Source organism: Nerophis lumbriciformis, linkage group LG39 (genome assembly GCF_033978685.3).
Source record: "Nerophis lumbriciformis linkage group LG39, RoL_Nlum_v2.1, whole genome shotgun sequence".
In the NCBI taxonomy this organism is placed as follows: Eukaryota; Metazoa; Chordata; class Actinopteri; order Syngnathiformes; family Syngnathidae; genus Nerophis; species Nerophis lumbriciformis.
In genome coordinates, this window is record NC_084586.2 from 7,006,860 (window position 1) to 7,023,433 (window position 16,574).

Below are 16,574 nucleotides of genomic sequence, written 5' to 3' on the forward strand. Positions count from 1 at the left end.
TCGGTTTCGCTTGCATACGGTTCAAACCGATATGGCTCAATAGCTTCAGTTTCTTCTTCAATTTCGTTTTCGCTACCTGCCTCCACACTACAACCATCCGTTTCAATACATTCGTAATCTGTTGAATCGCTTAAGCCGCTGAAATCCGAGTCTGAATCCGAGCTAATGTCGCTATAGCTTGCTGTTCTTTCCGCCATGTTTGTTTGTGTTGGCTTCACTATGTGACGTCACAGGAAAATGGACGGGTGGTTAAAATCAGGCACTTTGAAGCTTTTTTAGGGATATTGCGTGATGGGTAAAATTTTGAAAAAAACTTCGAAAAACATAATAAGCCACTGGGAACTGATTTTTAATTGTTTTAACAATTCTGAAATTGTGATAATGTTCCCCTTTAAGTCGATTTAAAAAAATAGTTGGCGATTAATTTAGTCATCGATTCGTTGGATCTATGCTATGCGCATGCGCAGAGCCAATTTTTTATTTTTTTATAAACCTTTATTTATAAACTGCAACATATACAAACAGCTGAGAAACAATACGGTAATCAAAATAAGTATGGTGCCAGTATGCTGGTTTTTTTTTTAAATAAAATACTGGAAAGGATAGAAATGTAGTTTGTCTCTTTTATCCGATTATTAATCGATCAATCGAAGTAATAATCGACAGATTAATCGATTATCAAATTAATCGTTAGTTGCAGCCCTAATCTTAACCAATCGAGACTCATCATAGTAAACCAACCAAACAATCATGGATTGTCTTATACGTGAACCAACCAATCAATGTTAAAGTATTAAAGTATTTCTGATTCTGATGTTTCCCGTATATGTTGTCCCCTGCCCGTGGAGTTGCTTCGCTACGTAGCTTGGATTTTTAAGTTGATAATTTTTTATGGAAAACCGTAGTTTTTACCACTGGATTATCAAAAACCGTAGTTGTTGGCAGGTATGGCAAAGAGACAGATCAAGATTTTAACACACATTGTAGGTCGGAAAAAACTAAAAATATGTTTTTATAATTTTACAGAGATAAAAAAGACGGATTTCCGACTATAGACGGAAAAATCACATGCCTGATTACATATATACCTACAGCATGTATATGAACTGTTTATAGGAGGCATTTGAATGATTTTATAGTGCTTTATAGGCAGAAGAGAGCGACTAACATAAGCTCCATTGTTAGCTGACTTTTATTTACAATTATTTATTAGTTAGAATGCATGATTTATAATCTACAATAAATTTCCAGGGAGCAAGGAAGCGAAGAAACACATCGCCAGTCGATCATGTCGAAATTGCTTTTGATCACAGCACCGCTATAAAAAATGTGTCTATGTTAGCACTTATGTTAACAATATATTTAATACTTGGTTAAAATTAAAGTCACAAGTATTATTGGCTGTTTTTGAATGGTTATTTATTGGATTTTATGGGCGCAATAGAGGACCTTCCGTTGCCTCCGCTGTAAACTGACTTTTATTTACGTTTACTTAATATTTAGCATGCATTAAAAAAAAAATCAATTTGTCGTCATGCCTTTCATAATCAGGGTCTCTGCAGGTTTCAACAAGCCAAATTTAAGACTTTTTAAGACCATAATGAATACAATTTAACACCCATTTCACATCGATACAGGCAAAAAAGTACAAAAGACTTGAAGAAAAATTGGAGGCCTGGAATTACTCGCACAGAATATGAATTTATTCACAGCTCTTTCAGATTGGAAAACAAAACGCTTAACCTAACTAAAAACACCAGAAACCTCTCTGTTGTGAACCAACATTTGTTGGGAAGTCAGAATAAAACAATTGCCAAACTATAACTTCTGACCGGGCAGCACAGTTAGTCTCGCTGTGTAGTTAAAGTTAAAATTAAAGTACCACTGATAGTCTCACACACACTATGTGCGGTGAAATTACTCTCTGCGTTTGACCCATCCCTTTGTTCCCCCCCCTGGGAGGTGAGGGGAGCAGTGAGCAGCAGCGGTGGCTGCGCTCGGGAATTATTTTGGTGATTTAACCCCCAATTCCAACCCTTGATGCGGAGTACCAAGCAGGGAGGTAATGGGTCCCATTGTTATAGTCTTTGGGGACGACGTGGCGAAGTTGGTAGAGTGGCCGTGCCAGCAATCGGAGTGTTGCTGGTTACTGGGGTTCAATCCCCACCCTCTACCATCCTAGTCACGTCCGTTGTGTCCTTGGGCAAGACACTTCACCCCTTGCTCCTGATGGCTGCTGGTTAGCGCCTTGCATGGCAGCTCCCGCCATCAGTGTGTGAATGTGTGTGTGAATGGGTGAATGTGGTAATACTGTCAAAGCGCTTTGAGTACCTTGAAGGTAGAAAAGCGCTATACAAGTATAACCCATTTATCATTATTATTGGTATGACTCGGACTCACGACCTACCGATCTCAGGGCGGACACTCTAACCACAAGGCCACTGAGCAGGTAGTTACGTTATAGCGTCCTCAAAAATCTAAACATTTCAAAGCGAGACTGAAGTTTATGCATGATTTAAATAAAAGCAACGTCAATAGATTTTTAAGACCTTTCGAAATTGTATTTAAGACCTTTTATGATGAGATTTTAGACATTTTAAGGCCTTAAATTCAAATTATTGGATATAAGACTTTTTTAGACTTTTTAAGACCCCGCGGATACCCTGATAATGATTGTAAACGACAGGCAAAATTCCAAAATAAGTGCAGTTCCCCTTTGATGCACACTTTCCCTAACTTAGTCAAAACTTTTTTTTTGCACTTTCTTCTAATTCCTCTGGGAATTAGTCAAGTAATCTCCTTCTGTGGTGGTTTAACCCCTCTCTGCAGGGTCTATAAGCCTAAACAGATCAGTGATTTCTGTTAACACCCGCTCATCCTTACAAAAGTTCCCTGCCAAAAAAGGCTGCAATAGTAACAAAAAGTATGTTAGTGAAACTGTGGCTCTTTTGCTGGGGGGACATATTTGGGTAACAGGGAGGCATAGGGCCAAAATGACCTAACACGGATGCCTGAGGAAGCTGATAAACACTGATGACACTCTCTGGATGTGAATGTGTAAAAGTCATCAGTAAGACAATCGGAAGTTTCCACGCCTTGTGGTTGGGATGACACAGTGTGTGCGTTTGTGTGTGTGTGTGTGTGTGTGTGTGTGTTCTTGTATTTCTACCCTTCTTGAGACATCAACAAGGAAAAGTACCTTCCATATGAGGACCGGTGAACAAGTTAGGACATAAATCATGGTCCCAATACGGAAAATCATTGCATCTAATACAGAGCCAAATACTAGAGTCTGTGAACATTGCTTCAAAGTCAGGATTTTTTGTTGATTTAATGTGCATACAAAAGTAAACATTGACAGGTGCAAAGGCAGCAATATATGATAAAATAAGACGGCAGCTAAAGAAGGACTTCCTTGGTTATCCCCGATAAAACCCGCCAGGTGAACAGCTGACTTTTGTCATAATTTTGCCAAGTAAAATTCCGATTATTATTAGAATATTGCCAAAATTTTCAAGTTTTCTTATAAAATTGTGACTTTTGTCGAGTAAAATTACGACTCTTTTCATAAAATTGCCAAACTTTTAAGATTTTCTTGTAAAATTGCGACTGTTGTTGAGTAAAATTCCAGAGGTCTCAAGAAGGTAACAAATACAAGTGTGTGTGTGTGTGTGTGTGTGTGTGTGTGTGTGTGTGTGTGTGTGTGTGTGTGTGTGTGTGTGTGTGTGTGTTCTTGTATTTCTACCCTTTATGAGACATCAGCAAGGAAAAGTATCTTCCATATGAGGACCGGTGAACAAGTAAGGACCGAAACCATGGTCCCAATACGGAAAACCATTGCATCTAATAGACAATGTCTCATTTGCACCCCTGGTGGTGAAATCTATCAAAATTAGGGAGGTCCCAAAAAGGAGGGATTTTTCAAATGGACTGTGTGTCGGTTTTAAAAGTGCTCCCCCTCTGGTCAACATATGAAATAACAAGTGTGTGTAAGAAATTGAAATGTGCCCCCTTTGGCCGAAATTAATTTAAATAAATAAAATGTATATAGAGACGTACTGTAATAACTTGAAGCAAATAATCAAGATTAAAAACAAATTACAAACAAAAAAATGAAAAAACAAATGTCATTAACTATAAGCAGTCTTTCTCTCACAATGTGCCGATTTTTTTCTTATAAAATTAGAAACTCTTTCTCATATTCTTTCCGTTTCTGTAATATTGCAATATTTTCTCGTAAAATTATTACTTATGTAAAATTATTACTTTTTAATACAAAATGGTGACATTTGTCATATGAAATTCTGTAAAAAATAGTGACATTTTTTGAGTAAAGTTATGACTTTTGTCATATTTTGCCAAGTCAAATTCCGATTATTGTTATAATACTGCCAACATTTTAAAGTTTTCTAATAAAATGGTGACTTTTGTCGAGGAAAATTCCAACTTTTATCAGAATATTGCACAAATGTTCAATTTTTCCCTGTAAAATTCTGACTTGGGTTGAGTAAAATTACGACTTTTATTTAGAGATGTCGATAAATGCTTTAAAATGTAATATCGGAAATTATGGGTATCGGTTTCAAAAAGTAAAATTTATGACTTTTTAAAACGCTGCTGTACGTAGTGGTACACGGACGTAGGGAGAAGTACAGAGCGCCAATAAACTTTAAGACACTTCCATTGCGTGCCAGCCCAATCACATGATACCTACGGCTTTTCACACACACAAGTGAATGCTACATACTTGGTCAACAACCATACAGGTCACACTGAGGGTGGCCATATAAACAACTTTAACACTGTTACAAATATGTGCCACACTGTGAACCCACACCAAACAAGAATGACAAACACATTTCGGGAGAACATCCGCACCGTAACACAACATAAAAACACAACAGAACAAATACCCAGAACCCCTTGCAGCACTAACTCTTCCTGGACGCTACAATATACACCCCCCATTACCCCCCCAACCCCGCCCACCTCAACCTCCTCATGCTCTCTCAGGGAGAGCATGTCCCAAATTCCAAGCTTCTGTTTTGAGGCATGTTAAAAAAAAGAATGCACTTTGTGACTTCAATAATAAATATGGCAGTGCCATGTTGGCATTTTTTTCCCCATAACTTGAGTTGATTTATTTTGGGAAACCTTGTTACATTGTTTAATGCATTCAGCGGGGCATCCCAACAAAATTAGGCGTAATAATGTGTTAATTCCACGGGGTTGATATCGGAATCTGTAATTAAGAGTTGGACAATATCGGAATATCGGCAAAAAAGCCATTATCGGACAGCTCTAATACTGCCAAAATTCTAAGTTTTTCTTGTGAAACTGTGACCTTTTTCTTGTGAAATTCCAACTCATTTTTCACAACAAGCTTTTTTATATTTGCATGGCATGTATATATGATTAATGTTGTAAGTACAAATCCTTACATATCTAGAAAGGGTGGTCCTAAAGAGGCAGGCATTTTTCGGAAGTCTCAAGAAGGTCGCAAATACAAGAAAGTGTGTGTGTGTCCTCAGTTAAGAAGACAGCTGTTTGGATGCAAAAAAGTAGCTGATGTGTGTAAAGTTTCCTGACCAAAGCAAAGCAGAAAGACCACCACCCGGTCTCCGTAGGTCTTTGCTTCATGTCTCACACGGAACAACACAAAATGCATAAGAAAGAAAAAGAGACAATATTTAGTGCAGCACACTGGCATCACAACAAAATTAGGCCTAATAATGTGTTAATTCCACGACTGTATATATCGGTATCGGTTGATATCGAAATCGGTAATTAAGAGATGGACAATATCGGAACATCGGATACCGGCAAAAATGCCATTATCGGACATCTCTACTTTTATTATAATACCGCCAAAGTTCTAAGTTTTTCTTGTGAAACTGTGACCTTTTTCTTGTGAAATTCCAACTAATTTTTCACAACAAGCTTTTTTATATTTGCCTGGTATGCATGTATTATTAATGTTGTAAATACACATTTTTACATATCTAGAAAGGGTGGTCCTCAAGAGGCAGGCATTTTTCAGAGGTCTCAAGAAGGTAACAAATACAAGAAAGTGTGTGTGTGTCCTCAGTCAAGAAGACAGCTGTTTGGATGCAAAAAAGTAGCTGATGTGTGTAAAGTTTCCTGACCAAAGCAAAGCAGAGAGACCACCACCCGGTCTCCGTAGGCCTTTGCTTCATGTCTTACACAGAACAACACAAAATGCATAAGAAAGAAAAAAGAGACAGTATTTAAGTGCAGCACACTGGCATCACAACAAAATTAGGCATAATAATGTGTTAATTCCACGACTGTATATATCGGTATCGGTTGATATCGGAATCGGTAATTAAGAGTTGGACAATATCGTAATATCGGATACTGGCAAAAAAAAGCCATTATCGGACATCTCTACTTTTATAATAATACTGCCAAAGTTCTAAGTTTTTCTTGTGAAACTGTGACCTTTTTCTTGTGAAATTCCAACTAATTTTTCACAACAAGCTTTTTTATATTTGCCTGGTATGCATGTATTATTAATGTTGTAAATACACATTTTTACATATCTAGAAAGGGTGGTCCTAAAGAGGCAGGCATTTTTCAGAGGTCTCAAGAAGGTAACAAATACAAGAAAGTGTGTGTGTGTCCTCAGTCAAGAAGACAGCTGTTTGGATGCAAAAAAGTAGCTGATGTGTGTAAAGTTTCCTGACCAAAGCAAAGCAGAGAGACCACCACCCGGTCTCCGTAGGCCTTTGCTTCATGTCTTACACAGAACAACACAAAATGCCTAAGCAAGAAAAAGAGACAATATTTAAGTGCAGCACACTGGCATCACAACAAAATTAGGCAAAATAATGTGTTAATTCCACGACTGTATATATCGCTATCGGTTGATATCGGAATCGGTAATTAAGAGTTGGACAATATCGGAATATCGGATACTGGTAAAAAAGCCATTATCGGACATCTCTACTTTTATTATAATACCGTCAAAATTCCAGGTTTTTCTTGTGAAACTGTGACCTTTTCCTTGTGAAATTCCAACTCATTTTTCACAACAATCTTTTTTATATTTGCCTGGTATGCATATATTATTAATGTTGTAAATACACATTTTTACATATCTAGAAAGGGTGGTCCTAAAGAGGCAGGCATTTTCCGCAGGTCTCAAGAAGGTCGCAAATACAAGAAAGTGTGTTTGTGTCCTCAGTCAAGACAACAGCTGTTTGGATGCAAAAAAGTAGCTGATGTGTGTAAAGTTTCCTAACCAAAGCAAAGCAGAGAGACCACCACCCGGTCTCCGTAGGCCTTTGCTTCATGTCTCACACGGAACAACACAAAATGCATAAGAAAGAAAAAGAGACCATATTTAGTGCAGCACACTGGCATCACAACAAAATTAGGCCTAATAATGTGTTAATTCCACAACTGTATATATATCGGTATCGGTTGATATCGGAATCGGTAATTAAGAGTTGGACAATATCGGAATATTGGATACTGGCAAAAAAGCCATTATCGGACATCTCTACTTCTATTATAATACCGCCAAAATTCCAAGTTTTTCTTGTGAAACTGTGACCTTTTTCTTGTGAAATTCCAACTCATTTTTCACAACAATCTTTTTTATATTTGCCTGGTATGCATATATTATTAATGTTGTAAATACACATTTTTACATATCTAGAAAGGGTGGTCCTAAAGAGGCAGGCATTTTTCGGAGGTGAAGTGAATTATATTTATATAGCGCTTTTTCTCTATTGACTCAAGGCGCTTTACATAGTGAAACCCAATATCTAAGTTACATTTCAACCAGTGTGGGTGGCACTGGGAGCGGGTGGGTAAAGTGTCTTGCCCAAGGACACAACGGCAGTGACTAGGATGGCGGAAGCGGGGATCGAACCTGGAACCATCAAGTTGCTCGCACGGCCACTCCAACCGAGCTATAAGGTCTCAAGAAGGTCGCAAATACAAGAAAGTGTGTTTGTGTCCTCAGTCAAGAAGACAGCTGTTTGGATGCAAAAAAGTAGCTGATGTGTATAAAGTTTCCTGACCAAAGCAAAGCAGAGAGACCACCACTCGTTCTCCGTAGGCCTTTGCTTCATGTCTCACACGGAACAACACAAAATGCATAAGAAAGAAAAAAGAGACAGTATTTAAGTGCAGCACACTGGCATCACAACAAAATTAGGCATAATAATGTGTTAATTCCACGACTGTATATATCGGTATCGGTTGATATCGGAATCGGTAATTAAGAGTTGGACAATATCGTAATATCGGATACTGGCAAAAAAAGCCATTATCGGACATCTCTACTTTTATAATAATACTCCCAAAGTTCTAAGTTTTTCTTGTGAAACTGTGACCTTTTTCTTGTGAAATTCCAACTCATTTTTCACAACAAGCTTTTTTATATTTGCCTGGTATGCATATATTATTAATGTTGTAAATATACATTTTTACATATCTAGAAAGGGTGGTCCTAAAGAGGCAGGCATTTTTCGGAGGTCTCAAGAAGGTAACAAATACAAGAAAGTGTGTGTGTGTCCTCAGTCAAGAAGACAGCTGTTTGGATGCAAAAAAGTAGCTGATGTGTGTAAAGTTTCCTGACCAAAGCAAAGCAGAGAGATCACCACCTGGTCTGCGTAGGCCTTTGCTTCATGTCTCACACGGAACAACACAAAATGCATAAGAAAGAAAAAAAGAGACAATATTTAAGTGCAGCACACTGGCATCACAACAAAATTAGGCATACCGTATTTTCCGCACTATAAGGCGCACCGGATTATTAGCCGCACCTTCAATGAATTACATATTTCATAACTTTGTCCACCAATAAGCCGCCCCGGACTATAAGCCGCGCCTACGCTGCGCTAAAGGGAATGTCAAAAAAACAGTCAGATAGGTCAGTCAAACTTTAATAATATATTAAAAACCAGCGTTCTAACAACTCTGTTCACTCCCAAAATGTACGCAAATGTGCAATCACAAACATAGTAAAATTCAAAATAGTGCAGAGCAATAGCAACATAATGTTGCTCGAACGTTAATGTCACAACACACAAAATAAACATAGCGCTCACTTTCTGAAGTTATTCTTCATTCGTAAATCCTTCGTCTTCGGTGTCCGAAGTGAAAAGTTGGGCAAATTTACGATCCACTGGCAGACGTTGGCGTCGTCTGGCGCTGCCTCCTCGTCTTAGTGAAGGTGTGTTCGCCTTCTGTCTTCCATTGTTCCCACGCAGTTAGCAGTCTAGCTTCGAATGCCCTGTTGACACCAATATCTAGCGGCTGGAGGTCTTTTGTCAATCCACCCGGAATGACGGCGAGTATTGAATTAAGCGCGTAAGCGTGTCTCTCAATGTGCTGTTATGAGCTAGCAAATATAACAACTACACTACCCAGCATGCAACGATAGTTACGAGCATGCGCGGTAGCCCTGAGAAGTTCCCAAGCAGTTAGCAGTCTAGCTTCGAATGCCCTGTTGACACCAATATCTAGCGGCTGGAGGTCTTTTGTCAATCCACCCGGAATGACGGCGAGTATTGAATTAAGCGCGTAAGCGTGTCTCTCAATGTGCTGTTATGAGCTAGCAAATATAACAACTACACTACCCAGCATGCAACGATAGTTACGAGCATGCGCGGTAGCCCTGAGAAGTTCCCACGCAGTTAGCAGTCTAGCTTCGAATGCCCTGTTGACACCAATATCTAGCGGCTGGAGGTCTTTTGTCAATCCACCCGGAATGACGGCGAGTATTGAATTAAGCGCGTAAGCGTGTCTCTCAATGTGATGTTATGAGCTAGCAAATATAACAACTACACTACCCAGCATGCAACGATAGTTACGAGCATGCGCGGTAGCCCTGAGAAGCGTTGTTGTATGCTGGGAGTTAGAATGTGGTTATGAGCACGCTGTGAGAAAACGTTGAGAACTCAGTTAACACGCCTCGTCTGCATTATTTATAATTAGACAGACAACACACTTAATAGGAGCCATTTTGGGGTCTTTACATAAACACACAAATGGAAATGAAACGTCACATATCCCAGCATGCACCGCGCGCTTCTTCTACGGGGAAAAAAGATGGCGGCTGTTTACCGTAGTTGCGAGACCTAAACTTTATGAAAATGAATCTTAATATTTATCCATATATAAAGCGCACCGGGTTATAAGGCGCACTGTCAGCTTTTGAGAAAGTTTGTGGTTTTTAGGTGCGCCTTATAGTGCGGAAAATACGGTAATAATGTGTTAATTCCACGACTGTATATATTGGTATCGGTTGATATCGGAATCGGTAATTAAGAGTTGGACAATATCGGATACTGGCAAAAAAGCCATTATCGGACATCTCTACTTCTATTATAATACCGCCAAAATTCCAAGTTTTTCTTGTGAAACTGTGACCTTTTTCTTGTGAAATTCCAACTCATTTTTCACAACAAGCTTTTTTATATTTGCCTGGCATGCATATATTATTAATGTTGTAAATACACATTTTTACATATCTAGAAAGGGTGGTCCTAAAGAGGCAGGCATTTTTCGGAGGTGAAGTGAATTGAATTATATTTATATAGCGCTTTTTCTCTATTGACTCAAAGAGCTTTAGTGAAACCCAATATCTAAGTTACATTTCAAACAGTGTGGGTGGCACTGGGAGCGGGTGGGTAAAGTGTCTTGCCCAAGGACACAACGGCAGTGACTAGGATGGCGGAAGCGGGGATCGAACCTGGAACCATCAAGTTGCTCGCACGGCCACTCCAACCGAGCTATAAGGTCTCAAGAAGGTCGCAAATACAAGAAAGTGTGTGTGTGTCCTCAGTCAAAAAGACAGCTGTTTGGATGCAAAAAAGTAGCTGATGTGTGTAAAGTTTCCTGACCAAAGCAAAGCAGAGAGACCACCACCCGGTCTCCGTAGGCCTTTGCTTCATGTCTCACACGGAACAACACAAAATGCATAAGAAAGAAAAAGAGACAATATTTAAGTGCAGCACACTGGCATCACAACAAAATTAGGCATAATAATGTGTTAATTCCACGACTGTATATATCGGTATCGGTTGATATCGGAATCGGTAATTAAGAGTTGGACAATATCGGATACTGGCAAAAAAGCCATTATCGGACATCTCTACTTTTATTATAATACCGCCAAAATTCCAAGTTTTTCTTGTGAAACTGTGACCTTTTTCTTGTGAAATTCCAACTCATTTTTCACAACAATCTTTTTTATATTTGCCTGGTATGCATATATTATTAATGTTGTAAATACACATTTTTACATATCTAGAAAGGGTGGTCCTAAAGAGGCAGGCATTTTCCGCAGGTCTCAAGAAGGTCGCAAATACAAGAAAGTGTGTTTGTGTCCTCAGTCAAGACAACAGCTGTTTGGATGCAAAAAAGTAGCTGATGTGTGTAAAGTTTCCTAACCAAAGCAAAGCAGAGAGACCACCACCCGGTCTCCGTAGGCCTTTGCTTCATGTCTCACACGGAACAACACAAAATGCATAAGAAAGAAAAAGAGACCATATTTAGTGCAGCACACTGGCATCACAACAAAATTAGGCCTAATAATGTGTTAATTCCACAACTGTATATATATCGGTATCGGTTGATATCGGAATCGGAAATTAAGAGTTGGACAATATCGGAATTTTGGATACTGGCAAAAAAGCCATTATCGGACATCTCTACTTCTATTATAATACCGCCAAAATTCCAAGTTTTTCTTGTGAAACTGTGACCTTTTTCTTGTGAAATTCCAACTCATTTTTCACAACAATCTTTTTTATATTTGCCTGGTATGCATATATTATTAATGTTGTAAATACACATTTTTACATATCTAGAAAGGGTGGTCCTAAAGAGGCAGGCATTTTTCGGAGGTGAAGTGAATTATATTTATATAGCGCTTTTTCTCTATTGACTCAAGGCGCTTTACATAGTGAAACCCAATATCTAAGTTACATTTCAACCAGTGTGGGTGGCACTGGGAGCGGGTGGGTAAAGTGTCTTGCCCAAGGACACAACGGCAGTGACTAGGATGGCGGAAGCGTGGATCGAACCTGGAACCCTCAAGTTGCTGGCACGGCCACTCCAACCGAGCTATAAGGTCTCAAGAAGGTCCCAAATACAAGAAAGTGTGTGTATGTCCTCAGTCAAGAAGACAGCTGTTTGGATGCAAAAAAGTAGCTGATGTCTGTAAAGTTTCCTGACCAAAGCAAAGCAGAGAGATCACCACCTGGTCTGCGTAGGCCTTTGCTTCATGTCTCACACGGAACAACACAAAATGCATAAGAAAGAAAAAGAGACAATATTTAAGTGCAGCACACTGGCATCACAACAAAATTAGGCATAATAATGTGTTAATTCCACGACTGTATATATCGGTATCGGTTGATATCGGAATCGGTAATTAAGAGTTGGACAATATCGGATACTGGCAAAAAAGCCATTATCGGACATCTCTACTTTTATTATAATACCGCCAAAGTTCTAAGTTTTTCTTGTGAAACTGTGACCTTTTTATTGTGAAATTCCAACTCATTTTTCACAACAAGCTTTTTTATATTTGCCTGGCATGCATATATTATTAATGTTGTAAATACACATTTTTACATATCTAGAAAGGGTGGTCCTAAAGAGGCAGGCATTTTTCGGAGGTGAAGTGAATTATATTTATATAGCGCTTTTTCTCTATTGACTCAAGGCGCTTTACATAGTGAAACCCAATATCTAAGTTACATTTCAACCAGTGTGGGTGGCACTGGGAGCGGGTGGGTAAAGTGTCTTGCCCAAGGACACAACGGCAGTGACTAGGATGGCGGAAGCGTGGATCGAACCTTGAACCCTCAAGTTGCTGGCACGGCCACTCCAACCGAGCTATAAGGTCTCAAGAAGGTCCCAAATACAAGAAAGTGTGTGTGTGTCCTCAGTCAAGAAGACAGCTGTTTGGATGCAAAAAAGTAGCTGATGTCTGTAAAGTTTCCTGACCAAAGCAAAGCAGAGAGACCACCACCCGGTCTCCGTAGGCCTTTGCTTCATGTCTCACACGGAACAACACAAAATGCATAAGAAAGAAAAAGAGACAATATTTAAGTGCAGCACACTGGCATCACAACAAAATTAGGCATAATAATGTGTTAATTCCACGACTGTATATATCGGTATCGGTTGATATCGGAATCGGTAATTAAGAGTTGGACAATATCGGATACTGGCAAAAAAGCCATTATCGGACATCTCTACTTCTATTATAATACCGCCAAAATTCCAAGTTTTTCTTGTGAAACTGTGACCTTTTTCTTGTGAAATTCCAACTCATTTTTCACAACAATCTTTTTTATATTTGCCTGGTATGCATATATTATTAATGTTGTAAATACACATTTTTACATATCTAGAAAGGGTGGTCCTAAAGAGGCAGGCATTTTTCGGAGGTGAAGTGAATTATATTTATATAGCGCTTTTTCTCTATTGACTCAAGGCGCTTTACATAGTGAAACCCAATATCTAAGTTACATTTCAACCAGTGTGGGTGGCACTGGGAGCGGGTGGGTAAAGTGTCTTGCCCAAGGACACAACGGCAGTGACTAGGATGGCGGAAGCGGGGATCGAACCTGGAACCATCAAGTTGCTGGCACGGCCACTCCAACCGAGATATAAGGTCTCAAGAAGGTCCCAAATACAAGAAAGTGTGTGTATGTCCTCAGTCAAGAAGACAGCTGTTTGGATGCAAAAAAGTAGCTGATGTGTGTAAAGTTTCCTGACCAAAGCAAAGCAGAGAGATCACCACCTGGTCTGCGTAGGCCTTTGCTTCATGTCTCACACGGAACAACACAAAATGTATATTATAAGAGACAATATTTAAGTGCAGCACACTGGCTAACGGCGCGGCTAGCAGCCTGTGGCCACTGGAACTGGAATGCTAACCGTTAGCTAGGGAGCCTTTCTAAGCCCCGGAGCAAAGTGAAAGCAATTACGTTTATCTTCAAAACGTCTCCCGTATTTAACTCATCTTGGCGAAAAGTGAAAGTGGACGCCATTCAAACACGCCTTGTTTGCTAGCAGGGAGCAGAGCGCGAAGATGCCGGTGGAGCAGCCTGGTTGGTGCTAAGCTACAGCGCCAATGTTAGCATTGTTGGTGTCAAGGCTGGAGGAGAAAAGCAGTTATTTTTAACTCCATTTTTTTTTTTAAAAAGGCCCCGGGGAGGTCTAGCTCCTCGGCGGTGCACCCGAAGCCGTCACGACGCTGAGAGGTGAGGGTAAAAAAAAAAAAAAGCTCAACCGAGAGGCCCCGACTAAACAATGAGTGTTTACGCGAGCCAGGACCCCCAGGATGTTGGGGCGAGCGGAGGACCGTTACACGGCGTCCCGAGCCGGGGGCAGGAGGACTCACCTTGCTTGCTCTCGATTTTCCCCGACATTTTCCCACCTCCGTCTCCTCGGTGGCCGGCAGCTGTGTTGCCCACTCGCGGGTCCGACGAAACGTTCGCTTTACGGACGAGCCTCGCCGACAGCCGACTAGTCCCTCATTTTGCCCACACCGTAAGGGCCGTCAGACGGTTCCGGCGGGGTGAGAAGCACGTATTTGTAGGCCGCACACATGGCGCGGACGGAAAAAAAAAAGATGTCTTAGTCCGTCTCTGGGTGATCTTTCTCTGGGTCCACCATGCATACACTCCGCACACGCATACGGTAAACACGCTCACACTCACGCTGACGTCTTTGGCGACTGTTGTGTTGCACAAGCGACGCCCCCTGGAAGGAATTTGTAACTGCAAGCTGTCAGGGGATGGGCGTGTGTGTGGAGCTCAAGGTTGGGAGACGTAAATGTAAATAAATAATAACAACAGTAATAAAACATAATAAGTCATCTACCCGTCTGAGCCCCAGCAAATATTTTTTATTTCCTAAACAGGGACCCCAGCGTTTCACAGCGAATAGACTAGTGACGTCATCCAGTCCTCTCATCTAACCAAAGCACCCTAAAGTTGTTAGATAAATAGATAGATCAACAAAGTACTATCTAAAAAAACTGAACATTTGTGCAATATTCTGACAAAAGTTGGAATTTTACTCGACAAAAGTCACCATTTTATAAGAAAACTTTAAAATGTTGGCAATATTATAACAATAATCGGAATTTGACTTGGCAAAATTATGACAAAGGTCATAACTTTACTCGAAAAATGTCACTATTTTACAAGAACAACCAAAAAATTGTCAATACTGTGATAAAAGTCAGAATTTCATATGACAAATGTCACCATTTTGCATTGAAAAGTAATAATTTAACATAATAAAGTAATAATTCTACGAGAAAATATTTCAATACTACAGAAGCGAAGCACAACCGAGTGGAGTCAATAGACTAGTGACGTCATCCAGTCCCCCCCTTCTAACCAAATCACCCTAAAGTTGTTAGATAAATAGATAGATCAATAAAGTACTATCTAAAAAAACTGAACATTTGTGCAATATTCTGACAAAAGTTGGAATTTTACTCGACAAAAGTCACCATTTTATAAGAAAACTTTAAAATGTTGGCAATATTATAACAATAATCGAAATTTGACTTGGCAAAATTATGACAAAGGTCATAACTTTACTCAAAAAATGTCACTATTATACAAGAACAACAAAAAAATTGGCAATACTGTGATAAAAGTCAGAATTTCATATGACAAATGTCACCATTTTGCATTGAAAAGTAATAATTGTACATAATAAAGTCATAATTTTACGAGAAAATATTTCAATATTCCAGAAACGAAGCACAACCGACTGGAGTCAATAGGCTAGTGCCTTCATCCAGTCCCCCCTTCTAACCAAATCACCCTAAAGTTATTAGATAAATAGATAGATCAATAAAGTACTATCTAAAAAAACTGAACATTTGTGCAATATTCTGACAAAAGTTGGAATTTTACTCGACAAAAGTCACCATTTTATAAGAAAACTTTAAAATGTTGGCAATATTATAACAATAATCGGAGTTTGACTTGGCAAAATTATGACAAAGGTCATAACTTTACTCGAAAAATGTCACTATTTTACAAGAACAACCAAAAAATTGGCAATACTGTGATAAAAGTCAGAATTTCGTATGACAAATGTCACCATTTTGCATTGAAAAGTAATAATTTTACATAATAAAGTCATAATTTTACGAGAAAATATTTCAGTATTACAGAAACAAAGCACAACCGAGTGGAGTCAATAGACTAGTGACATCATCCAGTCCCCCCATCTAACCAAATCACCCTAAAGTTGTTAGATAAATAGATAGATCAATAAAGTACTATCTAAAAAAACTGAACATTTGTGCAATATTCTGACAAAAGTTGGAATTTTACTCGATAAAAGTCACCATTTTATAAGAAAACTTTAAAATGTTGGCAATATTGTAACAATAATCGGAATTTGATTCGGCAAAATTATGACAAAGGTCATAGCTTTACTCGAAAAATGTCACTATTTTACAAGAACAACAAAAAAATTGTCAATACTGTGATAAAAGTCAGAATTTCAAATGACAAATGTCACCATTTTGCATTGAAAAGTAATAATTT

The 16,574-nt window shown here is 39.1% G+C and overlaps 1 protein-coding gene across 8 annotated transcripts in view; it reads right to left on the reverse strand.

Moving 5' to 3' along the window:
* rapgef1b (Rap guanine nucleotide exchange factor (GEF) 1b) overlaps window positions 1–14,766 on the reverse strand; it is a 112,082-nt gene extending 97,316 nt beyond the window's left edge. For 4 of the 8 annotated variants that reach the window (XM_072912690.1, XM_072912688.1, XM_072912689.1 and 1 more), the window contains exon 1: window positions 14,399–14,762. In XM_072912690.1, coding sequence (XP_072768791.1) covers window positions 14,399–14,426 — 28 coding nt within the window. In that variant the 5' untranslated portion in view covers window positions 14,427–14,762. Of the gene's footprint in view, window positions 1–14,398 lie in introns of all 8 variants that reach the window. The other 4 variants (XM_072912686.1, XM_072912685.1, XM_072912684.1 and 1 more) reach the window with 3 other exon arrangements.
* Window positions 14,767–16,574: the final 1,808 nt, after the last annotated feature.